This window comes from Alternaria arbusti, assembly GCF_024043155.1.
Source record: "Alternaria arbusti strain BMP 1465 chromosome Unknown scaffold_5, whole genome shotgun sequence".
Classification (NCBI taxonomy): Eukaryota; Fungi; Ascomycota; class Dothideomycetes; order Pleosporales; family Pleosporaceae; genus Alternaria; species Alternaria arbusti.
Window position 1 is genome coordinate 763,278 of NW_026249945.1, and position 24,392 is coordinate 787,669.

The window sequence follows — 24,392 nt, forward strand, 5'->3', positions numbered from 1 at the left end:
CATGCACATCGATCTGTGTACTCACACCATCCATATTGGAAGTACGGCGTCTTAGGTCATCTCTAGACCCATGCGACGAGCTGCGCAGTGATGTGTTGCGTGACCGTAGACTAGCGAAACTGGGCGTCGCATGCGCTTCATTTGCTTCAGCAACCCTCTCGCGATGTATAGGAACTAGTTCCTTTGCAAAGCGCTGTCGTTCGTAGCGCACTGCATCCTCAGAATCGGGGTGTGGCTCGGCACGGGCATGATAATGCAGAGCAGCCGAAGGCAGGTTAAGTGGTGATAGCGCGCGAGATGATGTAGGGTCGCTCATCAGTTGCTTCTGGAGTTGTGTAGAGGTTGTAAAAGTGAGAGCGTGATTTTAGACATGATAACACTTGCTTGGTTCGTAAGTGACGGTATCGGCTGGTCGGTCGGCTGATCGGCGTATTACCCTAGGAAGCTCATCCAAAGCCACATGTTCTACACCAACATCTCGAACACTCAATGATAATAGATATTAATATTAAGTTACACATGCTTCGTCGTGACTACCTCCCTGCCTATCAACAGCTTCCTCATGCAAGCGCCAACCCACCGACAACCACTACAGCAGCAACGTACACCTGCTCCATAACCCCATGTGTCGCTCTTGCCGCAGCACCGCTCGACGAGCTCGAAGGAGCAGCTTCCGTATTAGATGCTGAGCTCGAAGGAGAAGCAGTAGGCGTAGGAGTCCTCGCAGACCCGGTCTCCTCAACATCATCCGGCGCATCAAAGAGCTCATTCCCATCACTCGCCATCGTCCAGCCCAACGCGGTACCGTCACCGCTAACTGCCTTTCCACGTACAAAGCCTTCCAACTCGACATCCTGAAGATTGATTGTCGTTTCAAACCCCGTTCTCCTTGCCACAGTGACGTTGGTCCAGGTACGTGAATCGCTAGCATTGGCTGTGCATACAACCCAACTCTCAACCTCGGTGGCGCCGTTCCAAGAAAAGAACGCCGTGTTGTCGCCTTGGTCCCAGTGCATATCCGGCTTGGTTGATGGCCTACCCTCCCATTGCTGGCGGTACGCTCGGTATGCGTTTACGACGTTGCTCTTGCCGAATTGCACGTCGAGCAAGACATTGCCTTCGTGATCTAGCTCGGTGAAGTAGGGCTGACTACCGAATCCAAGCACAAAGTTTGTCGTTTCGTTGGAGGGATCGATGGCTTGTAAGCTGCCTTCGAACGTACCAAAGGTCTTGCCTAGATTGGTGAACTCGGTGATAAGCTTGACAGTCTTCTCATCCTGGTTGACGTCGAGCAAAAGACCTCGCGAGTAGCCAATCGTCTCGGTGGGTCCGTTGTCGAAGAGTGTCATGCGTGTTTGATCTTCGTCCACCCAACGAGCATCGTGCTGGAACGCGAAGGTGACGGCTGGGTCAACATCGAAGTCCGACTGACGACCTTGGAGACGCCAGATGATGCTTCCATCTTGTCCAGAAATCTTGTAGATGCAGTCCATGACGCGCGCTGAGACTAGGTAGTCGCCGTTTTTGTCCTTTTCAACCGAGTTGATGTGGAAGTAATCCCACGGCGCTTCTTCGGACTGGCCAACGTCAGATGGTAGAGAGTTGTACGACTCGTTGATGCCAACATGCGTACTGGCATTCCACTCAAAGACAATATCCCCAGTCTCGATGTTGATTTCCTGGAACGTGTTCTCGAACAGCCAACCGTTCTCAACACCCCCAGATGCTGTCAGATCCCATGGAATACCATGATAGATCAAGACAATCGCAGTGTCATCGGCGGTGATGAGAAACTCATGGATATCGCCCATTTCGTCTCCGAACCGGCTGACTTGGAAATGTACAATCTCATCATAGCTCTGGTTGAGGATATGGTACGAGCCGCGTCCGTAGCCGTTCAGTAGCTCGCCTGACCAGAGTGTGAGTACAGGCTCGCCCTTGTACGTTTGCGTCTTGAAATCGAAGGGTTCGCTGTAATTCCCGGTCCACACAAGCGAGCCCATGCGGTCGTCCGAGAACTCTGGTTACACAGATTAGCACATGGATGTCGCGTGATACGATAGGGCTGAACCAATGCAGGGTTCATGTCACAACCCTCAACCAGCTTCCTGGGAAATAGAACGACGTACCAAATATTGCTGGCCAATTCTGCCCACTCGTAGGCAGACCGTTGATTCCAAGAAACACATGCCCACTCATCAATGCGGTGCCGTTGCGATTGATTTGCATCTGCGGTGGCTTCACGTCCACATTCGATCTGTAAGTCTGGTACGGCGTGCCGCTTGGGTCTTCAGCTCCATAGCTATCGAAGTCATAACTGACAGAGTCCTGCGCGGTAACGAAAGGCAGTAGTAGAGACGAGAGCTGCAACAGCGCAAGGCTAGCCTGAGTAACGACTGGATGAACTCCGCGCATCGTGATGGCACACACTTAACGATTGACTGGAGCAGAACGAGACGAAAGCGACAGCAGGCAGCGACAGGATATAGCAGTGAAGGATTCAGAGCATAAAGAAAGAAGATAAGCAGGCTGAGAACAAAAGGCACCTGCACAAAAAAGGCGGCCAGCCGTCATGTACCCCAGCCAGGGTGCGGCTGTTGGCTTCCCAGCTCATCTCCTCAATCCGGTCTGTCGATTGCTTACACTTGGCCCGGATAAGCTGAGCAAGCCACGCGCATTGGGCCTAACACGTCTCTCTTAGGCGCAGGTCATGGGGTACGTGATCCTCTTCGATGCAGCTTGTAGCTTCAGGCTGGACAGCTGCAGGGTGTGGGGCCGCGGCATGTTAAGGGCCCAGAGTATTGCATCCTACAAACCATCTATTACACGTATGATTATGCTGCCCATTCACCGGTTCTGGCTTTGCGGCTGGGTACTTGCAGACGCTGTTCGTAGGCTGACGACGGCTTTGTTGTGACGCAGAGTAAACAGCAGGCTGAAGTCAGGCGTGCTAACGGCACGCGTTGATGATACGGACACCTGTGCCGTGTGCGCCACAAAATGAAATGCGGCTGCCGCGTCGAGCGGGGCTTGAAGGATGATTCGTACACCACCGCCACAGTCTTTCACCCTCGCTTATCGCTTGCCAGGTTTTACGGAAAATTACTGATGGTTAGTGCGGCATCATATCTCCACTTACATGAAGCAGGTTCTTGGTGGGTCGGTGGATGCATCGTGATGCCAAGTCAGGATGAATTCGTCGGCTTATGTTACCGTCTTGACCTCTTGGGCTGCTGTGCAAGCCGACTCTACTTACTCATAAACTTTGATGCCATGTTTAAGACACTCCCCAAACCGCCTCCAGAGCCGCCGCTGCTACCACCACTGCCTCCGCCCATCTGCGACTTCAAGTAGAACTTGAGAGCCATCTGTGCAGCCTGCGCAATGGCATCCTGCTTAGTAGCACTCGGGTCCTACGCGTGTCAGTAACGATAACAGGTGTGTTGAGCCTGTGACTTACGGTCTTGCCCTCGCTCTGTTGCTTGTCGAAAAGCTGGGCCGCCTGTCCCATGGCCATGCCGATGAACTTGTTCTGTCCGCCCTTGGCATCCTCGTTGCTGCTGTTGTTGAACATCTTCATGGCTTGCATAGCAGCAGCAGCTCCGACGTTGTTTGAGCTGGCTTGCTCGTTACCGCCGTGGCCACCGCCACCGTAGAACTTCTCGTGCTGCTTGACAGCGTCGTCCTCGTCAACATCCTCATCCTTGAGCTTGTCCTTCTTGCCGGACAGCATGCCAAGGACATTGCTGAAGAGGTCGTTGTCGCCGCTGTTTCCAGACTCGCTCGATGCGTGCTGGGCTGCACCAGAAAAATCATCTGAGCTGCCGCCGTAGCCGCCGCCACCGCCGTAGGATGTGCCAGAAGATTGTTGGCCTTCATGGTGACCGGATCCGCCGTAGCCTCCCGACTTACCTCTTCCGTAGCTGCCACCTGATGGGCGGTCATTGTAGCTGTCACCTCCGGATGGGCGGTCGTTGTAGCTGCTGCCTCCAGACGGACGATCATTGTAGTTGTCGCCGCCTCCTGAGTAGCCACCGCTTGGACGTGACTCCTGGCGGCTTTCGTGTCCATATGCTCCGCCACCCGAGTAACCTCCACTGGGGCGGTCACCGCCATATCCTCCTCCACCCTCTTGTCGTCGTCCACCGTGGTCTTCGCGTCTGTCATCACCTAGCGCAGGGCCACCGTAGCCGCCTTCCTGTGGTCTTCCATGATCTTCTCTGCGCTCATCGCCCCCACCGTAACCGCCTGAGGAGCCATAGCCACCTCCACCCCCACCCCTCCTCTCTTCGTCGCCAAGAGCAGGTCCTCCAAAGCCTCCCTCCTGGGGACGGCCGTATTCTTCGCGGCGGTCACCGCCACCGCCGTATCCGCCCTGTTCGTTTCCGCGGCGGTCGTCTCCCCGGCCACCGTAGCCAGACTCCTGGCCGTACTCGCGGCGGTCGTCGTTGTAGGACATTTTGTAGAGTCGAGAGTCTATATACGTATTAGCAAACTATGCACCAAGCTGCACTACTCTGGAAGTGTCGATGTAACTATGAAGCGTAGCGTCGATGCTTGCCAGTCTGACGAACGTCCAGAACGCTTCATCAGAAGCTTGCTCCGATGCTTAGGAGCAGCCAAGCTTCGTTAGACCGAGGCGAACATCCAAGCTCGCAGCTGATCAATGCCTATGAGGGTGGAAAACTTACAATGTGTAGTGAGTAGAAGAGTGAATAGGTTGAGTGTTGACAAATTGTGTATGCGTAGATGTGTGTTTAAGGGGATGTAGGCTTCAAGTGACAGACTGGCAGCTATAGCTCTGGGCCCCTCCCAGCATGAGATTGCCCCGCTAGTGACGTACACCACGCGGCAAGCTTCCCTGTCATGATTCGCGCTAGTGTTACAGTAACATCTGCACTGTCTGGGCTCGCATGTTATGTCACGTCGCGCGATTCAACGATTGGCGGTCAGAGTCAATAGGATACAATTGGTTTGCACTTCTACAAACATACTATAGTAGCCTCGGCGCAAAAACTGCACTACGGGAGCCAAGCGACGATTTGCAGCTATGAGCGGCCATACCGAATCTACCGACCGTCACGGTATTACATCGACCTTTAGTAGTCATCGCTTCTCTTGTTTGAGCTACCATATCCCGAGCTCTCACGGTCGTTGGAGCCGTAGCTGTCCTCGTTCTTGCGTCCAGAGCTTCCGTACGAGTCATTCTCGTCACGGCCCGAAGAGCCTCCATACCCAGAAGAAGTGTTGCCGGAGCCATAGGAAGTTTCTTCAGAAGCTCCAAAGCCACCGGAGGACTTGTTGCTGGAGCCGTAGCTGTCGCTGTCCGTCTTGCGGTTGGACGAGCCGTACGAGTCATCATCGTCCTTGCGGTTCGATGAGCCGTAGCTCGACTGGTTCTTGCTCCCATATGAGTCGTTGTCATCGGTACGGTCCGAAGAACCGTAGCTGGACTGTTTGTTGCTGCCGTATGAGGAATCGTTGTTGTCGTTGTCGTTGCGGTCCGAAGAACCGTAGCTGGACTTCTTGTTGCTGCCGTACGAGTCTTCATCGTTGTCGTTACGGTTCGATGAGCCATAGCTCGATGATTTGTTCTCGGAACCGTAAGTGTCGTCACTGTCCTTACGGTCGGAGGAGCCATAGCTAGACTGCTTGTTGCTACCATAGGAGTCCTCGTCGTTGTCGTTGCGGTTCGAGGAGCCGTATCCGGAGGACTTGTTGCCAGACCCATAAGAGTCGTCATTGCGGTCCGAAGAGCCGTAGCTGGACTTCTTCTCGGACCCGTAGGTATCGTCGTCATCGTTCTTACGGTTGGAGGAACCGTATGAAGTACTTTCGTTGTCATTCGACCCATAGCTAGACTTCTTGTTGTCGTAGGACGAGTCCTGGTCGTTTCCATAACCGGAAGACTTGGAGCCGTACTCGTTGTCCTCACGGTTGCTGCTACCGTAGCCTGAGGTACGATCCTCGCGGTCGTTATCGTTGTAAGACATGTTGATAGAGATGTGTTTGAGTGAAAGACTGAAGGATTGGAATACTTGGTAGAGAAGTTACTTGCTGTTTGCTGAATCTGACTATCGTGGCAGGCCTCTCCATCTTTATATGCGTCCTCTCGAGGGCAGCGTACCCCTCTATCACCCCGCAATGCCGAAAGCAGGTTTGGTGTTGTTCGTCCCGCCTATGCTGTATTACTATCGCTGTGACCCCTGTGAAGCTGAGCCGTACATTCGGACCGCTCTAGATCTCGGCAAAGTCCGGATGTGCCTTGGTTCAGCGGCAGCTCATCACCAAAACTGTCATGGTGAGTGATTGAGTCTTCATCGTGGCACCGCAAAGCCACCGCAAAGAAATGGTCCAGGAAGGATGAGAGAGTTTGATGTGGCCTGTTACAGCATAGAACGACCTCACCAACTCCCGTAGTATTACCGTGGATACACCGAAGCTGAAATTGCGGGATTAATGCGGTGGCTGATCGTGGTTACACTTTCTTCGGACACGTCTGGAGAGTTGGAGGGGTAGCTATCGAGTGGGCGTGGGCGAATAGAGCAAGTGCGATCGGACACGGGATGACCGAGGGGTGGGACATCGAGCACGCAAGCGACATGGGTTGCGAACTGGACCCCTACACAGCACAGCCACCTCAGCCACGCTACAAGCCACGGTCTAACCAAGAATCAGTCAATATACCCGCTGGAGAAATACATTACGTCGACCAATTCGCCGCGACAGCGATTTCGTGATACGGTTTACTGTCATGTTTCTTCGTTTGTGCGACGAACGCGTCCGTTCGGACTTGCAAGCGTACGTGGCCACAGCGAAGGCTCTTGCTTCACCCCAACGGTCGATACGTCCGCCGATGTAACTCACCACTCACATGTTCATTTTGCTCTTTGAATGAGATAATGGCACCCAGCATGATAGGACCGTGATGGTTGTGAAGATACCAAAGACAACGAACAGGTTCTACAGTGATATAGCGTTGAAGCAAACTACAGGATGACCTCGTGCTTTGGCCTGTCAATCCCCTTCACAACGGCCTTCCCAGTCTTCGAGTGGATGTTTAGGGAGGGTAATCCCAGAGTCAGCTACAGCATGCTCCATTTTCTCTAACATAGATTCTCTCTTGAGCGCTTTAGCGAAAGACAGTACTGTCAAGCCTTCGTTCGTAACGACCGACAAATCAACATGCCACTCCAATAAGAGATCAAGTACGTTTTCGTGATCGTGCTCGATTGCCTCAAAGATCGGCGTCCAATTACTCCAAGTCCGCGCGTTGATGTCGCATCCGCATTCTTTGAGTTGATTCACTATGTCTAGGTCTCCGCCACGACAGGCTCGATAGAATGGGGTAGCACCTGATGCCGAAGGCTTGTGCGGATCAGCACCATGATTTAGTAGATCATCCACTACCCCTTGCGCACACCATTCGGCCGCGAAATGCAATGGAGTCAACGCTTTGAAATGTCCCAATTCGCGAGTTGGCTCGTCTACCTTTGCGCCATGTTCTAACAGATATGTGACCAGATACTGGTCGTATTCCTTTGCGGCAACTGTAAGGCAGGTGAGGCCATTCTCGAAATGGTAGTCCATGTTTGGTAGCCGTTGGCACAGCTCCCTTGCGGTAACGTACAACCCGGCCCAGATGCACATACATGTTGGCGAATAGTCGAGGAATTCGGCATTGGGCAAGATCTTCGCAACTAGGCTCTGCCATCTCTTGTAGCAAGGTGGTCCCTCCTCAGCGTCCAGGAACCTACCAAGAGCAGGACGGGACAGATCATATAGATGTAAGCGACATACTGAAGCGCTTGCATGATTGAACCAGTTGAGTGCAGCGTACGTGCGAAATGCATAATCTCGATCAAGATCCAGATCTAGGCCGTACTCTAGTGGCGCATTGAAGGTATCCATGGTGAGGTGTTGAAGGCATATATCGGCCATCCATGCTTCTGCCTCGCTATCAGACACATAGAATAGACTAGCCGGACTTTCTTGGATAGTAGTAGAGGTAAGATATTGCTCCAAGGTAAAATGGCATAGTCTTATCACACTGCGCTGATCTTCGGAGCTTTCTATTCGTATGAGTGTGGAGATAGGTTCCAAAGCGTCGTAAGGATCTGTGACCACGGCGTCATGATCCAAGTCGCGCTCACCGGGTTGCATGGCCAAGATCTCCGCTAGCTCGGGAGCGGTCAATGGTGTCGCAGCAGCAATAAGACAACGGAACAAATTTTGTACTTCTTCAATCCTTGTTGGGTACCGCGTCGCGATGTCGCACAAAAGTGCTTGGTACGTGTGTCCGAGTCCATTCGGCAAATTTTGCACGATGATCTTGATCTCTTTATCTGACTTCGCCGTACAAATGTAGTCAATGTTCAAACGTGCCTGTAGCATCCTACATTGTATTAGTAGTACATTATGACGCGTAGATGAGTAGCCATGGAGCTAGGTGAAGGACCAGACGATGCAAGACGTAGGAGACTTACGTGCCCGCACAGAGGACGATCTGTTGTCGCATTGAGGACAAGATGTCTTTGTTCTTGACTTTGAGCACACCTTTTGCGACGCGCGCTTGGAGTTCTTCCGCAACGTAATGTTGGATGTCGGGACGCATGTTCTCTGCAAGAATGACATGTGTCGTGGCAAGGTTGGGATATCGTCCCTGAATCAGAGCATCGAATCGGCTCGTCAAAAGAATCCTGATATTGAACCCTGCGCCCTTTCGGGACTCGTGCATTCTCGCAAGACTTCGGGCTATGCTATCACCCTCAGTAGACTCATCGAGCGCGTCCAGGAGGATGAAAACATCCTTTAGATGTCCCAAAAATGAGCAGATCAGTGACAAGTAATCGTCGCTTTGGAAGGGGCGACTACCTTCCCTAGACTTCTCGTTGTACAGTGATCTGCCTTCTTCGAGACATAAAGGTGAAGCTTCCATCATTTGCCTCGCAACACTCGAAGCGAAGTTTTCGTACGTCGTTTTCGCGCGATCACGATGATCGCAGAAGAAGTACACAATTGTAGTGGTATCCGTGCACAGCTGTTGGACATGCCGAATTATAGAAGCGCAGAGAAGCGTTTTACCTGCTCCAGGAAGACCAGTCATCCACATGGTGCCGTCATCTGAGTCTTTCCAATCTTGAAAGTCTTTGGATTGCAAGAGCCATTCTCCGGTCCCAGGAATATGGCGACTTAAAGCGCTTGCAAGACTGGCATGCGCACCATCGGATGGCGTTGGACAGACCCATGTTGTTACCATCTGTACTTCCTCACGATTCATCTGCGCACGGAGCTGCTCAGACATATTCTCCATCTCATTTGATATGAGGCCTTGTCCTAGTTCGATGCGCCGTATCGCGGATCTGTGGACCGTTTAGGCCAAATACTCATTATGAAGCATGCATACTCACGCAGAGTTGGCCTCGATAGCATTCGCAAGTAATCCGCGCGTGCGATGAAGCCTCTGCAGGGCGTCTTTAGTTTCTTTCTCTTTGAACGGCCACATCAATTTCCTGCCGAAATTCTTCGCATCTTGACCATTGACCTGCTCGCATTTTGCCAGCGCCCGCTCGATCGACTTGAGCGTGGACTGACATTCTTGAAAGACACCAACCCGTTCAAGAGCCTGTAGCGCATCGTCTGCAGCTGCCTTGGGCGATGTATCTGCGATTTGCTGTAATTGCGCGAGAAGGCTATTGACGGCCGCAGTTTCCGTCAGGAGACTCCGGATCTCGCTGGGCGCTCGCGCGACCTTCGATAGGAAGTCGTAGCCGCCAGCGAGTAGGGCACCACTCAGTTGGACAAGCTGAGCGACAGATGCAACTGTACCAACGATCTCAGCCATGGCAAGTGGTCAGCAATGAATGCATATGATCGATGTCCGTAGGTGCGCGCAGTGTAGGAGTCTAGGATGGTAGGCGCGTCAGAGCTGAAGTTCAGCGCGAAGGCGGGGAGGACCCCAGCCACTTCCCTGCCGGTCAACCTTCAACAATCAGCACTTCCATGGTTGCATCTGAAGAGCAGTGTTGCATTTGTAGTCGCTGCTTCACATGAGATCAAAACAATAATGCATTACGTTCGTTCTGCAAATCCACACATATCATCAGACATCCCTCCGCGACCCTTCAACAGGCCGCACCTCCTCCTCTGCCTCATTTCTCCTATCATACGCCTCCGCCAACCCCTTCAACTCCCCCAAATCCTCAATGAGTATAGTAACATTCTGTTTTGCCATCAGCAGAAGAGCATCGAGTTCCTTCTTCTTAAGAGAGCCCTGCGTTACTTTTCCAGTCGGCAGAGGCGGGGCGACATAGCCTTCTGGCTTACAGAAGTCTAAAAGCCCGTCGTCTTGAACACTGGGAGTCGGAGTGCGCGAGAAGATACATGCTAAAGGACTGCGGTATGTCTCACGCCTTTTCTGAATGTCGAGGAGTGTGCGCCAAACCTCCCATTCGCGCTCCCAACATCCAGTCAGGACTTTGGTGCTGAAATCCGCTATGCGCTTTAGCTCCGTGATCTCATCTTGTAAACTACTGTTTTCTCGATCGAGCTCTCTGATGTGGAGATGATTCTCTTCGAGCTGCGTGCTAAGCTGCGGAATGAGATCTTCTTCTAGGCCCCAGACGCGATCTTGCAGACCATAGACAGCAGCATGTAACCTTTGGACAAGACGCACTACTATTGGAATATCTGACGCAGCATTACTGGGCGGCACAAGTGCAGGGAATGGCGGCAGATGCGGAGGTGCCGAGTCCTGGACGACGTCGTAGTGGAGGGCGAGCTCGGATGGTGTTAGTAGGGAACAGAGGAGGTTGAAGACATGCTCTGGCACGTTGTCGGGAAGCGCAGGTGGGTAGTGGAGAGCAGCATTACCGGAGTCCCCACTAGAGCTTGATGGCGGATAGTAACCTGGATGCACACCATTCGTTAGTTGAGCTGGGCTCTCGTCACTGCCTCCTCGTAATGGCCAGTTATTGGGCGTGGGGGATCGAAAGAGTGTGCGGCTTGAACTTGAATCGCTGTGATGTCCAGAACTAACACCATTTGTTAGCGGCTGCTCCTGTTGCTGCTCTTCGATCGGCCTCATATTTTCAGGTGACTGCAATGGAAGCGTCTGTTCGGTCCGAAGGCGATCATGAAATGCACTTCCAGCAATTGGGTAGCTGAAATTTGGAACAAGACCGGCGTCTGTCACCGTGATAGGCTGAGTATCTTCATGCCCAGAATCAACAGTGGTAGAGTTTTGACGCACTCTTTCTTGTATTCTTGCTCTCGTGGCCGGATCAACAACATCATTGCGAATGATTCTGTTAAGCGCTGTAAGCCATGTCAGTAATTCAGTCCGCTCGGTCCGGTCCGAGAATCCGTTTGGCAGTTCTGTAGAGGGTTCCGCTTGAACTTGCAAATGTACAGTACTTGCTGAAGCTGATGGGGGAGATGGATCCGTCTGCAATGCCGAATCAACAGTAGTCTGAGGCGGAGCTGTTGGGTGCGGTCGTGCTGTAGGGGTGGTCGTTGTCGGCAGGCTGTGTGACGCGTTCGACTCATTCACAGTAGCCTGTACACCAGGATCGCCGGACTGATGATTACTTGAAGGGAAGTCCATGAAGCCATCCCACTCAATTGTGCCTGGCGTGATCGGCACCCTCGGGGGAGTTGGTTGTCTTGGGGGAGAAAGTCGCCGCTCTGGAACATGTGCTCGACGAACAGTAGGAGTTCTGCCGTTTCGCTCCTCCCATCGCCTAAGATTCTCCGTATTTTGTGCGGAAGTCAGATACTCACTCGGTACAGGCCTTGGATGCTGTGTTTGCCCAGCTGCAGCAGACTTGTTGTTCTTCTCTTCCCACCTCCTCAGATTTTCTCTGTTCTGTGAGGCCGTCAAGTACTCACTCGGTACTGGTCTTGGAGGGAGCTTCTGCTCTGCTTGTGTTTTTGGACGCCGGATTGGAGTCCTGTGCACCTCCTGCCGGAGCTCTCCACCTGGTGGACCAGCGTATATTGGTTCAACGTCCGAAGCTAGCATGATGCTGTTGAAGAAGAGCTGCTCTCGTGGGTATATATGGCCTCGGTACGGACCCCTATCGATGATCACCGGAAGTTCGTCAGGCGAGTCACCACTTCTGGGCCCAATACGTCCGTCATCGAGGTCATTCTCGATTTTGTCGAGAGCCCTTTGCCTCTCCTTCTCGCGTTGTGTTTCTAGCTGCCTCGGTGTAGGGGACGGCTCATGGATCGTGTAATAATGAGTAGGGCGTCGGAATGGGTGTTTGAGTCGCTGAAAGGATGGCATCGTCGTGGTTTTAGACTGGGAGTTAGGTGGCGGAGATACTGGACAGGAGATCAGAACTTGAGTGTTCATGGTGAGGATACATGCTGGGCTGTTTGGCAGTTCCATGTGCTCGGTTGTGACAAAGGGGCGTTTGTGAACGCGCTGGATGAACATTCGCTTCAATGCAATCGCAGAGCGGTGCGTGGCCATGGTGATAACTGGACACGTCGATCCTCGGCAAAGGTGATATCGATGGTTTGGAAGGGACAACACAGACAGAGCACAGTCCATGCGGTAAGGTTAGAACGGAGTAGAGGGGTACCGTGATATGTTGAAGCCTGAAGGTATTATTGCCGACGGCGTTATAAATATACACTACTTGCATTGTAATCTCTTGCAGCGAGATGCTTACTGTGAAGCCATGATCGTTCTTCCGGGTATGCAACAACCGTAAATGCGCCATGAAAAAAGAAGAAACCGCTCCGTGGCTATGCAACCGCGAGAATGCAGATGAAACGCCCCCATGCCGTGTGATCGTAAACCGTAACGCCGAAGAACCTCAAAACCTCTTCTTCGCCTTGGCAGCCATAGCCGCCAACTTCTTCTTACGTTCTTCTTTCTCACGCTTCAACCGATTTTCCTCCGCTAGTGCCTCCGCGTCTTCCTTCTTAGCAACCTTGAGTGCTATCTGTTCTTCTTCTTCTACGTCCCAGATACCGCCCTCCATATCAGAAGAAGCGTCAGAGGCATAGTCTTCTTCTTCGTCCTCCATCTCACTAAGCTCGTCCCAGTCTGCGTAACCGTCATATCTTCCTTTGCCTGGGTTCGGTTTGGCCTTGACGGCTGGTGTGCCGTTTCGACTAGACGTTGCAGGTGCGCTTGTTGGACGGGCGGTTCCCTTGTAGCCAACCTCAACAGGCTTCTTGGCAGGTCGTGCTGTGCCTTGATAACCAACTTCGACAGCCTTCTTCTTGTCTTTCGATGGATCAGCTTTCGGGTCTGTTGTTCTTGAGGGTAATCCAGCGACAGGCTTCTTGCCCTTTGCGCCGGCACTTGCTTCTGCTTTCAGTGCCAAGCGTTCTTTTCGTGTAAGGATCTTTGTTGGTTCATGCTTGATTGGTGGGGCGATAGGCTTCGTTGAGTCCTTCTCTTTCGCCTTCTGAAGCATAGCGAGATATCCTTTCTTGGGTGCGGCAGACGAGGCGGGTGTTGAGGTGGTGGCGGCGGGCGCAGGCTTGGGTGCAGGAGCTGCAGCCTTCGGTTTGGCAGCGGGTGCGTTTGATGACTGTAGGGGTTTTCGCACGGGGGGATTCGCCGGCTTTGAAGATGCTGGTGCAGCAGTGCCACGATACGGGACGGCGGTGGTAGAGGCGGACGGAGTCGGTTTCGACGTGGCAGGCGATGAGGTGGCGCGCACGGCACCATTTGCCTGCGCTGATCCCCCGACAGCCTCCTTCCTCTGTATCTTGACCTGTGTACTCTCGACTGGACCCGAGGCCTTGCGCTTCAGCTGGGGGGTTTGCGAGGCGCTATTCGCCCCTCCGATCGGTCGCGGCGCTGGCCTAGGGGCTCCGGCGGGCGGGCCTTGCTTCGAAACCGTCGCCTGCGTCTTCGCGCCCGTACGGTCGATTATAGACATGATGTCTTTGAGAGACTAGATGATGCAGTCAGCATACGACTGCTGGCGGGGATGAGTCGCGAGACTCACACTCATGATGGGCAACTGATAAGCGTTTGACTCAGGCTACCGGTCGTCAAATCGATTGGAGGACAAGTTGTACATGCTTTCCAGGTGAGATTCGCCGGTGTCGATAGTCGGCGATGACTGATCACGCGCGCGGAGAGGAGGATAGGCGCACGGGACCGGTCGTGGATTGAAGAGGGGAGCGGCCAGAGAATGAGCGGTCGGCGGCGGCGCAGACAAGTCGCTTTTATACATGGCTTTGCGCCTAGCCCGACGACACGTGACAAGGCGGGCGTCTTGCGCTAGTCGCATTGCGGCATAGCCCAGGTAGCGAGATCCCACCCGAAGTCAATATTCGCGGACCTCGAACTTTTCTTTTCTACGACAACCTACAGAAGAACTTGTAGCTTCAGTCTCCGGCCCCGACGGTACGCACCACTTTGGAATCGCATCTAGCAGCGCAATACTGACAAGCGCAGGTTAAATCGATTGAACTCCTGTTCCAGACAAACCACCCCAACAATCACAATGAAGCACCTCGCGGCATACCTCCTTCTCGGTCTCGGTGGAAACACCTCCCCCTCCGCCGCTGATGTCAAGGTAAGAGGGAATCGTCCTGTACAACTCGCTATACCACGTTCTAACAACGCAATAGGCCGTCCTTGAGTCCGTCGGTATCGAGGCTGACTCCGACCGTCTCGACAAGCTGATCTCCGAGCTTGAGGGCAAGGACATCAACGAGCTCATCGCCTCCGGTTCCGAGAAGCTTGCTTCCGTTCCCTCTGGCGGTGCCGGTGGCGCTGCCGCTTCCGGTGGCGCTGCTGCCGGTGGCGGTGCCGCTGAGGCTGAGGCCGCTCCCGAGGCCGCCAAGGAGGAGGAGAAGGAGGAGTCTGACGACGACATGGGTTTCGGACTCTTCGACTAAGCGCGTCGCCAACCACCTCTTCACGATGTATGATCCAGCAAATCTCTCGACCATTACGAGAATCATGCGCAACGAGTTCGATTTGGGGAGTGTCGAGCGAGCACTACAAGGGATTTGGAGAAGGACACTGCGGCATTACTAGATTAATTGCCTGCTGAGATACCCGGAATGAAGCCATGCACCCTCAAACATTCAGCAGTTGTACTAGTGTCGTGTGATGCCCGACCAATTTCGCATGGTGACTGTGATTGTTTAGTATGGCCACCTTTGACTAGAGATGCGTTGTCTCCAATTAGACCAGGTCCCAGTCTGAGCTAAGGCGCATACTTACCTGCTTGCGACATGTCATGTCAAATCTCGCGACTGGCGAACCGACAGTGAGATGTATAGGGATACCACAGCCACCATGAACGAGCATAACAGAGAATGTTATGATCTTGGGAAAGTATTGAAGTGACCTCGGATCATCATCTAGACTTAGAGAAGAATAGTCGCGTGTGAACTCACTGCGTCATCAGGTATTTGGAGTCGTTAAAACGCATCCTATATAAAGCGGGGTTGGGGTGAGGATTCTTTTGCAAGATCCGTAGAACGTAGTAACTGGTTACAGTTGTGCAGCGACAAATCATCATCACAAATATGTTCACATCAGTTTAGACGTTCTCGTGTTGGTGAATCAATAGCATGATCGCAGCTGCCCGTCTGGACTGGCGCTAAAAGGCCTCGCTTAGCGCACGGGGCAGCTACACCTCCAGGGCTCTAATTTCAATATCGCCCATCGAGAACTGACGACCGACAACTACCCTCGCGACCCAACGAAGTTCTCCCATCACTTCGACAACCACAAACATGGCTGACGCTGACTACGATCCCGAGGCCGCAGCTGGTACGCCCTTGCCCTCCGCACCAGACCTTCCCATACTCCCGCACCGCTCTCCCTGGATACGTGCACAACGTGATGGACATGGCTAACGAACACAACAGCCCTTAAGGCCAAGAGGGCGTTCCGCAAGTTCTCTTACCGCGGCGTTGACCTCGACCAGTACGTCTTCCGATCCCCGCGACTCCTCGAACGCGCTGGAAATGCATACAAGTGTGGCGGTATTCTGATCGATATACAGGCTCCTCGACCTCGGCTCTGAGGAACTCCGCGACCTCGTCCACGCCCGTGCCCGCCGCAGGTTCAACCGTGGTCTTAAGCGCAAGCCCATGGGTCTCATCAAGAAGCTCAGGAAGTCCAAGCGTACGCACCACTGTCCGCCCAGCCGACGGGTCATTGCTAACACAAGACAGAGGAGGCCAAGCCCAACGAGAAGCCCGACCTTGTCAAGACCCACCTCCGTGACATGATTGTCGTCCCCGAGATGATCGGCTCCGTCATCGGTGTCTACTCCGGAAAGGAGTTCAACCAGGTCGAAATCAAGCCCGAGATGGTCGGCCACTACCTCGCCGAGTTCTCCATTTCATACAGGCCCGTCAAGCACGGAAGGCCGGGTATTGGTGCCACTCACTCCTCCCGTTTCATTCCTCTCAAGTAAACGAACTGGGTTTTGGTTGCATGGGTTCTTTCGTGGGGCGGATATGTACTTGATGACCTACAATGAATAAGGTGTTAGGTGCATTTACTCTCGATGGCGTGACGTACACAACGGTCACAGCGGGCATGAAGATATGGTGTAGATAGCACCACCATGACATTCGAGATACCTCCAAGACTGCTCCTTCATTACGTGACATGCACATGTGATGGTGACGATGCAGTTCTTGGTTAATCAAACATGGCGCTATACTGCACTTCACATTCCAACGTTCACATTATACCACGACATGGTAAGCCAACGAGACGATGGATAACAGTAATCAAATTGGGTATTGTTACAATAAGAGAGTCGACAAGGATGCGATGCTGCTATCTCCCAAGGCGCATCTCGACCTTTGCAAAGTTGTACAAGGCTCGCAGGAAGACCTGGTAGTTGACACCCTTGTTGTCTGGTAGGTGGCTACATTGTATATCAGTAGGGAGTCAGTGGTTCAAAGTATGGCAACTTACAAGATCTCTGTCAACCTCAGCTGCCACGGTGGGTATCCTTTGAGTTGCACTGTAGGACTGAACAGAATCAGAAGATCTGGTTCACTCGAAACGTGGTCGTTCAACTGCGCATCAATCAGGTCCGTGTTGATCTGCTCTTGTCGTACGTCTCCCTTCTGGGCCATCTCGGCTAGTGTGCGCGTCAGGTCGACGATGGTGTCGCGGCCGTCGTGTTCGGAGAGGAGGAGGACGGTAAGATGCTGGCGTTCTTCCCCTTTGAGGTCATCGTCTGCACTCTGAGGAGGCGTGTTGGGAGGAGAGTAGGAGGATAGGTGCGGCGCACGGAGGGAGAGCGTAGGCTTGCGATGGGGTCCGAAGTAGGCTTCTAGGGTTGACCAGATGGAGGCGTGGGTCTGAGGGAGGTAGTTCTTAAGTACACCTGTTCATTCTTGTCAGCATAGCTCTACAGTCAGAATGGGAAAGACTTACCCGTCCGTTCGTAGACGCTCAGAAAGGGTATGCCGGCACTCGCGGCCCAAGCTGCTATCTCACAAACATCGTTTACAAGTCCTTCTAATCCGGCTGTACCCTGGCTTCCGTCGTCCTCTTGGTATTCAACTATCACACTGAGGTGCTTGGGCAGCTTCTCGAGGTCTTTGACATCGTGGGCGATGAACTCTGGAGTCCGGTGATGGTACTTGAGCAGCGAGACGACCTTGCCCCTGACAAGTCGGTAGGCGCGACGGAAGCGGAAGAAGATGCTGAATAAGAGAGCGACGACGTGGTAGATTGCGAGGTGGAGGAAGGTCTTGATGGGGCCTGCGAGTGGCTTGCGGTTCTGTTGGGCTGCGCGTTGGCGGCGGTCGCGCAGGGCCTTCTTCTTCTGCGCCTGCGTCTCGCTGTCGGATGGCTCGGAGGGGAGAAAGGGCTTCAGAAGTTCTTCGCGTTGCTGGACGGAGAGTTGCTTGCTTCGTCTAAAAGCAGCCTCTTGCGTGGGAGTCAGGCCTGTGGTAGCCATTACGGGCGGTGTGGAGGGTGTTGAACAACAAACCGAACGGGACAGGCAGCGTCTATGGGAACAGGGTCAAGTAGTTGGAGTATGACAGAAAGGAGAGGAACAATGCGCGCGTTAGCTGGCCATGTCTGGCAGACGTAAGATGATGAAATATCCCGGTGAGGCTGGTGCATACGAAGTACGTGTGGCGCCGTGCCTGCCGAGCACAGCCAAGTATAGACGCGCATTCCGCTTGCTCCGCCATGCACTGAGGCGTCATTACGCGGATGCTTTCGCGTGTACTGTGAGGCTGTAGACAAGGAATGGATTGTTTTGCATCTTTGTATACGGCCTACCCAGGCTGGACTGGTGGCATCATAGTGCATGGGGTCACCCGTTGTTCGTTCGGCTGGAGCTGCTGCGAGTGCGGACCTTGTACCGAGGCGTGGGGTGTCCACGGGTGCGACAAGCCACAGTCGCGACTCGGACATGTTACACGCTCCATCACCACATGCAAATCACTGCAACAGGAGACACTTACGCCTAATACCATGCGGGAGTGAAAGAGGCGTATCCTTTAGCAAAATCCGGCAATTTCATGCCCCGCGACAGCTCAATCAGCACCTCCAGGGCAACCGGGGGCATTGGCGCGCTGGGCTGCTACGATAGACGTCCGTGATAGTAGACTCGAGTGATACCCAGCACCCAAGGCGCAGTTGCCCACATCTCTGCAACCATGCAGCGCATCAGCTCCGACGGCTCATCGGTACCCACCCACCAGACGTCGAGGAATTCGATACGCGCGCCGCAGTTCACCCTAGAGAAGTTCACCGTAAGCAGCCGTACAGCATCCGCCTGGTTTCCTCTGTTGACTCTCATAGAGCAAAGACTTCCTTGTCAAGGACTTCATCGAGGACCTCTCCCAAATTGCCGTACCTGCGACACGACGCTCCGGAGGCGCTGCCGGCCAGCAGACATTCGACCCCAAGCCGCTCATTCGCACGTTCGAACACGCCCTCACACGACTCAACAGTCTCTCTGAGGACCTAGAAGAGAAGGAGACTGAGCTCTCTACAGCTGTGCGCCGTGCGGAGCTGCAACACAACCAGAATGTCGAATCGCTTGGGAGACGGTTGGAGACGGCCATGGATAAGTTCCAAAGGCTAGACAGCTCGCTGAACGGCAATGATGAAGGGGGGTCAGATACTGGGGGAAACGTGGCCATGCGCATCGGAGAACGACTCGAAGAGCTCGATCGCCAGCGGAAGCGAGCCCTGGACGCAAAATTCCTGATTGAATGCTGGCAAGAAGTCAGCGAACGGGGCGAACTCATGATCCTCGAGGACCAGCGAAAGAACGGCGACATAGTACGATGCGCTGAGATTGCACGTCAACTACTGCGCATCAGTACGCGTCTCGACCCAGAGGGCAGCCAGCGAGTCAACGGAGAGGTACAAAACGGCATGAAGAGGAGAACGGTACACCAGTCGAGACACAACACGAAGGAAGTCATCGAGAAGTTCTTAGAGAACCTGGAGCAGGATCTCCTCAGCAAGTTTCAGGAATGCTATGCGCGTCCAAACTACGCTGGCATGCGCGACTGTGCCATTGCGCTCAAGGGTTTCAACGACGGAGCTAGTGTCATTGGAACATACGTCAACCAGCACTCTTTCTTCATCGACCGCATGCAACTGAATGGCGAAGACCTGGCGACCGATCTAGAAACTTGGGATCGCCTTCAAGATCCAGATGCGGAACCACCGGGTGTCGAGCCTACGCTACAGTCTCTGATCGACGAAGTCAAGATTGTCGTTCAAGATGAATCCGCCATCATCAAACGAGCATTCCCGTACTATGAGGAGGTGCTCATCAAGTTCCTCGAGCGCATCTTCCAGCAGTCGATACAAAGTCGATTGGAGATGGTGCTCGACAAAGCAGGAGAATTGTCTTCACTCGCGTTCCTGCGCTCACTGCAGGCATCTAGGAGCTACATCACGCAGTTGGTGGACGATCTAAAATCACATGGGTTGACAGAGCACCCGGAGCCTGCTACTTCGGCGGTCGCAGCTACCCTTGATCAGCAGCTGGAAGAGCTCTTCTCCTCTTACTTCATTGGAGAGAAGTACATTGAGCGTGAGAAGAAGAACCTGGAGGAGCTTTACTCTTCGCTACTGCTCAAGTTCACTATCTACCACTCGCGACGCAGCAAGATGCCAACCTCGTACTTTGGATCGCTAGCCCAGCGAGGTAAGGAGTTGGCTGCATCCGCTCGTGACAAGTACATGGAACGCCTTGAAAGCACCGAGTTGCCCGCCAGTCAAAAAGCAACGCTGCTTCGCATTGCTGGCTTGAAAGAAGACCAACAAGAGAAGAAAGACATTGAGGTGACTGATGAAGATGGCAGACTATCGCTACCAGTCGCTAAGCGTATGCTCAAGTGGCTGGCAGAAGGTGTTGGGCGTGGACTGGAGCTGTCGCCTGGTAATGAGACGCCGAAGGACGTGCAGATACTACTGAACCTACTGCTACGGCAGATGGGCGAGATCTATCTGGAGACGGCACTAGACGCGTAAGTCATACATGCTTGAACTACGCATCCTTACTAACACTAAAACAGTGCACAAGACCATGCCGTTTCTCAAGAAAACTCCAAGACAGCCCCTGATCTCGCCCACTTCCCATCGCTACACGCCATCACCACAATCCTACATCTTCTCCAACAAACCACTACAACCATCGTCCTCCCCCTCTGCACACCCAACCTCACCATTCGCCGCGACATCGAGAAGTCCGCGAACAGCACAACGTCGACCCTTGAATCCAAACTATCCAACATCCTCAATCTCACACTCACAGCATCTCTCAACTGGGTGAGCAGATGTCTGTCTCAACAAAAGAAGACCGACTTCCGACCCAAAGAAGACGATCTGATGGTCACAACCGAAACACAAGCTTGTCGCGACGTCTCCGCGTTCCTAACCCGCGTCGCCTCTCAAGCCTCCGCCGCCCTCTCCGGCCGCAATCTTTCCCTTTTCCTCGCCGAACTCGCTCGCGGTCTGCGATCCCTTGTTCTATCCCACCTCCTCAAGTTCACCATCTCACAAGTCGGTGGTCTTAGTGTATCTAAAGACATGAACCGCTATGTTGAGCTCGTGAGAGCATGGCCTACGGGCGATGAGCTGGAACCTGGTGCTATGGATGTGCTGACGGATGTCAGTACGTTGTTTATTATTGGACCTGAGGCGCTGAGGGATAGGCTCAGAGCTGCGGGTGGGCAGGATGCGCAGGAGTTGAAGGGCTTCATTGCTAGGAGAGATGATGTTGGGACTGTAGGGGTGCAGAGTGTGCTTAGTGGGCTGTAGATATCTTAGAGTTTATGAGGCTTGGAAAGCTATGGATCTATTACCGACACATTGAAACAATCCACGAACTACGCAGCGAACGTCATGCTGGACATGCGCCACAGATTTCGCTCCCCTATCAACCAATCATGTTGATACCAGCATCCGGACGCCACGCACAGCCAAGCAACAAGACTCATGCAGGGTCCGGATGTTGCGGGTCTGAATGTGAACAATCGAGTTGGTAACTTAGACCTAGAGGCCTCGACTTTTGGATAGTATGGCTCAGCCCATGTCATCAGTACTTAGCGGGGAGGAAGTGACGTCCAAGGCGAGGTGCCGCACTGCACACCATGTGGTGCATAAGAGGAAGTAACGACCCATAAATTTGGCTCCACGGACCCAACATCATCGACCACCATCTCCACATTTGCGTTCCTTGCCTGAACGTACCTTCCTAGAAACCCTCAACCAACCCCTCCAACCGCAATCATTTGCATCACAAGCGCCCTCGTGGCGTTGCTCGCCTGCTTTAGCGGCAAATCGTCATCGCACTCACGTTCACGCTCACAATCGCACTCATCGAAGTCGAGATCAAAGTCCAGGCCGAGACGAAGTCCAAGCAAGCGATCTACGCGCTCTGGGCATCCGCGCAGGAGTTCGAGAGATCAGCCGCATCGTTCGCACGCTCCGAGACGCGTTTATTAGGTGGTTGGTCGTTCGAAGCTTGGGAGATGGGCGGGGAATGATGGATGATGGGACGGAGGGGCGGGTATGGTGTGTAGAGTTTATGTGCTGTATTTTGGATATGTGGACGTGATATCCTGGGTAATAGGAGTGGAAGAGGCAGGATAGTGAGAGTGAAAGTGATACCACAGGCGGAGGCTTGCATGGCAGCATGACTAGCAGAGTGCCTGTGCAAATACGAAGATTTTGCATGGGAGAGTCCGCAAGTGGGACTCTATCACTTTGCCGGGAATGCTTAGGTTTAGAGGAAAGCGGCCGGCTCATACCATGCCTGCCGTTCATGTTGTATTTGTGGCTGTGTTTGACACGGCCTACCTCCATGTTGTCAGCTAAGAATCTTACGAGGTACTCTCAGGCATTTGAAGTTCACCTTTACCTTCACCTTCGTAATGGCTGCTCATCTCTCACCACTTACCAGGCGCTATCGCTCGTCCTCACGCTAGCCGATTATAAAGCGGCCTTGCTGTCAATTTTGACGACGACAACTCTCTACACCACGTCATGGCGCGTCCTAACCTCAAGAAACGCAGTCGAAAGACTCCTGCGTCCAAGACGACAAGCAAAGTCGCAAAGCCTAGTGTTTCTCGCGTCACCGGAAGTGAGAAACTACGTCGGGCAGCCATGTAAGTATCTCCAAAGCCCTGTAACATTCGAAAGTAGCTGATGACATCGACTCCAGCGCCCAAAATAACAGCAACTCACCACTCCTTCGCCTTCCAGCCGAGATTCGGAACCATATCTACGACTACGTTATAGGAGGCCAGACTTACTTGCTCCATGAGAGATCTCTGGGAAAACCATCTTACTATCTCATCAGAAAACATAGCATTGGTCTTCATCGGCATGAGCAGACAGCTCTCTCCCGAACCTGCCGCCAATTCCGCAATGACACAAGTGTACTTTTCTTCCAGAAAAACATATTCATGGTGACCTATCTCAACCCTGCTTCAAACATGGACAGCTGGATGCGTTCATTGCAGCTGTATCACGCAAGTGCCATACAGACCGTGTTCTGGGGTCTTTGGGGATCACGCAGCAACCCCGAAGCTCTGAAACTTCTCTTGGCTAACTGGATGGGAATCAAGAGGGTTGGGGTGTATTTTTACATCAAATCAAGGCTGCATGTAGCAAACCAAGAAGCCCTTAAGATTGCAGGTTTCGAGCCTAATGAAACAGTTCGAGATGGGAGAATTGGGCTCACCTACATGTGGTATGAGCGGTCTTAGTCAGCTCATCGGTAAGTGACTGTTGCACCATTCTTTTGCTATACCGGCTGACCTGAATGTCCAGACATGTCGCGTCACCATAGCGCGCTTGATAAGCTCGGCCAAGAATATCGGCATGTCCTATCGGTGGGGCCTGGATTCGACCCAGTTCCTCCCCAGCAGCGACGGACTCAAAGGCTTTAGTACCTTCTCAGCTAAAGCGGTCGATACGCCCAGTGGTTGGGTTACCATGGAAAATCTGCTTTGACTTTGTTCAGCTCTCATTTATTTCTGCGCAGCAGCAAAAGTCTTCAAACAATTACTATACCAATAGCACATACGGTATGAAAGGCATTGAACTGTTTTCAAGAAAATTATTCCCCATAATGCTTCCTTGTGTGATCTTCCTATCTTCCACACAATCCGTCAACTTATCGTCTACCCCAATGGCTCAATGGTAGTTATCCAATATGTCATAACCACGAGAAAATCGATCCTCAACACTTCGAAAGCCTCGAAGTGGCCCTTTGCTCTGCACTGACTTCGCTTTAAGCCACTTCTGCAGTATCCCCATCAGCCTCTCTTTATAGACTGCCTCAAGACGATCAAACGTCTGCCACTTATGCTCCCGCAGTAATTCCAGGTGAAGCAAGTCTGACCTACATTGCACGTCAGTAAGAACACGTTACTGGACTCCTTCCGTAAATCATAGTCCACTCACCAGTATATCCCAACCTCTACGTTCTTCCCCTGTATAGCGCTGCCCATTTCCTCAAAGCACTCTCGCAAAGGTATATTCGTTTCGATACCACTCCATTCCCACTCTTTCATGGCTTTCATCTCCTCGGTCGTTGGTAGCGTTTTTGAAAAGATCAGATGATCGCGCGGTAGACACTCTAGCACAAGCAAGCCCAGATCGAGATTGGTAAGCGCCGGGAATTTCGCCAGAAGATTCGACGCAAACCATAATCTAGACTGCTCCACCAGACCGTTTCTTTCGTCAAACAAACGGATGGAGTACAAAGGCAGCGAAAGCTTCCGTATAAGACTAGGGTTATGTGCCCCAATCTTCAGCCAAAACGTCGTGAGGAGACTCTGATAGTCGTATTTCCCGTGTGCGGGTATGAGATTGAAGCAGTAGAAGCCGAAGAAGTAAGTGCGCACCTCTTGGGAGATTTGGCGGCTTGTCAGCATGAGAC

At 53.0% G+C, this 24,392-nt stretch overlaps 10 protein-coding genes across 10 annotated transcripts; 3 read left to right on the forward strand and 7 right to left on the reverse strand.

Moving 5' to 3' along the window:
- Positions 1-560: 560 nt before the first annotated feature.
- Positions 561-2,415, reverse strand: J4E86_004771 (uncharacterized protein; the record flags this gene model as incomplete). The annotated part of the gene is made up of 2 exons (XM_051445308.1): positions 561-2,020; positions 2,130-2,415. 2 exons carry the CDS (start codon positions 2,413-2,415, stop codon positions 561-563), a joined length of 1,746 nt encoding a protein of 581 aa, XP_051303405.1.
- Positions 2,416-3,248: 833 nt separating this feature from the next.
- J4E86_004772 (uncharacterized protein) lies at positions 3,249-4,459 on the reverse strand (the record flags this gene model as incomplete). Its single annotated transcript, XM_051445309.1, has 2 exons — positions 3,249-3,413; positions 3,461-4,459. 2 exons carry the CDS (start codon positions 4,457-4,459, stop codon positions 3,249-3,251), a joined length of 1,164 nt encoding a protein of 387 aa, XP_051303406.1.
- Positions 4,460-5,099: 640 nt separating this feature from the next.
- On the reverse strand, positions 5,100-5,993 carry J4E86_004773 (uncharacterized protein; the record flags this gene model as incomplete). The annotated part of the gene is made up of 1 exon (XM_051445310.1): positions 5,100-5,993. The coding sequence occupies one exon, from the start codon at positions 5,991-5,993 to the stop codon at positions 5,100-5,102; it is 894 nt and encodes a 297-aa protein (XP_051303407.1).
- A 2,489-nt stretch (positions 5,994-8,482) lies between these two features.
- J4E86_004774 (uncharacterized protein) lies at positions 8,483-9,844 on the reverse strand (the record flags this gene model as incomplete). Its single annotated transcript, XM_051445311.1, has 2 exons — positions 8,483-9,362; positions 9,411-9,844. The coding sequence occupies 2 exons, from the start codon at positions 9,842-9,844 to the stop codon at positions 8,483-8,485; spliced, it is 1,314 nt and encodes a 437-aa protein (XP_051303408.1).
- A 258-nt stretch (positions 9,845-10,102) lies between these two features.
- Positions 10,103-11,295, reverse strand: J4E86_004775 (uncharacterized protein; the record flags this gene model as incomplete). The annotated part of the gene is made up of 2 exons (XM_051445312.1): positions 10,103-10,883; positions 11,195-11,295. 2 exons carry the CDS (start codon positions 11,293-11,295, stop codon positions 10,103-10,105), a joined length of 882 nt encoding a protein of 293 aa, XP_051303409.1.
- A 1,532-nt stretch (positions 11,296-12,827) lies between these two features.
- Positions 12,828-13,982, reverse strand: J4E86_004776 (uncharacterized protein; the record flags this gene model as incomplete). Its single annotated transcript, XM_051445313.1, has 2 exons — positions 12,828-13,922; positions 13,977-13,982. 2 exons carry the CDS (start codon positions 13,980-13,982, stop codon positions 12,828-12,830), a joined length of 1,101 nt encoding a protein of 366 aa, XP_051303410.1.
- Positions 13,983-14,480: 498 nt separating this feature from the next.
- On the forward strand, positions 14,481-14,877 carry ALTA5 (60S acidic ribosomal protein P2; the record flags this gene model as incomplete). The annotated part of the gene is made up of 2 exons (XM_051445314.1): positions 14,481-14,552; positions 14,608-14,877. 2 exons carry the CDS (start codon positions 14,481-14,483, stop codon positions 14,875-14,877), a joined length of 342 nt encoding a protein of 113 aa, XP_051303411.1.
- An 849-nt stretch (positions 14,878-15,726) lies between these two features.
- Positions 15,727-16,415, forward strand: RPS15 (ribosomal protein S15; the record flags this gene model as incomplete). The annotated part of the gene is made up of 4 exons (XM_051445315.1): positions 15,727-15,763; positions 15,862-15,919; positions 15,999-16,120; positions 16,171-16,415. 4 exons carry the CDS (start codon positions 15,727-15,729, stop codon positions 16,413-16,415), a joined length of 462 nt encoding a protein of 153 aa, XP_051303412.1.
- Positions 16,416-16,786: 371 nt separating this feature from the next.
- J4E86_004779 (uncharacterized protein) lies at positions 16,787-17,924 on the reverse strand (the record flags this gene model as incomplete). The annotated part of the gene is made up of 3 exons (XM_051445316.1): positions 16,787-16,877; positions 16,928-17,345; positions 17,396-17,924. 3 exons carry the CDS (start codon positions 17,922-17,924, stop codon positions 16,787-16,789), a joined length of 1,038 nt encoding a protein of 345 aa, XP_051303413.1.
- A 712-nt stretch (positions 17,925-18,636) lies between these two features.
- J4E86_004780 (uncharacterized protein) lies at positions 18,637-21,262 on the forward strand (the record flags this gene model as incomplete). Its single annotated transcript, XM_051445317.1, has 3 exons — positions 18,637-18,732; positions 18,782-20,469; positions 20,518-21,262. The coding sequence occupies 3 exons, from the start codon at positions 18,637-18,639 to the stop codon at positions 21,260-21,262; spliced, it is 2,529 nt and encodes an 842-aa protein (XP_051303414.1).
- Between the last annotated feature and the right edge of the window lie 3,130 nt (positions 21,263-24,392).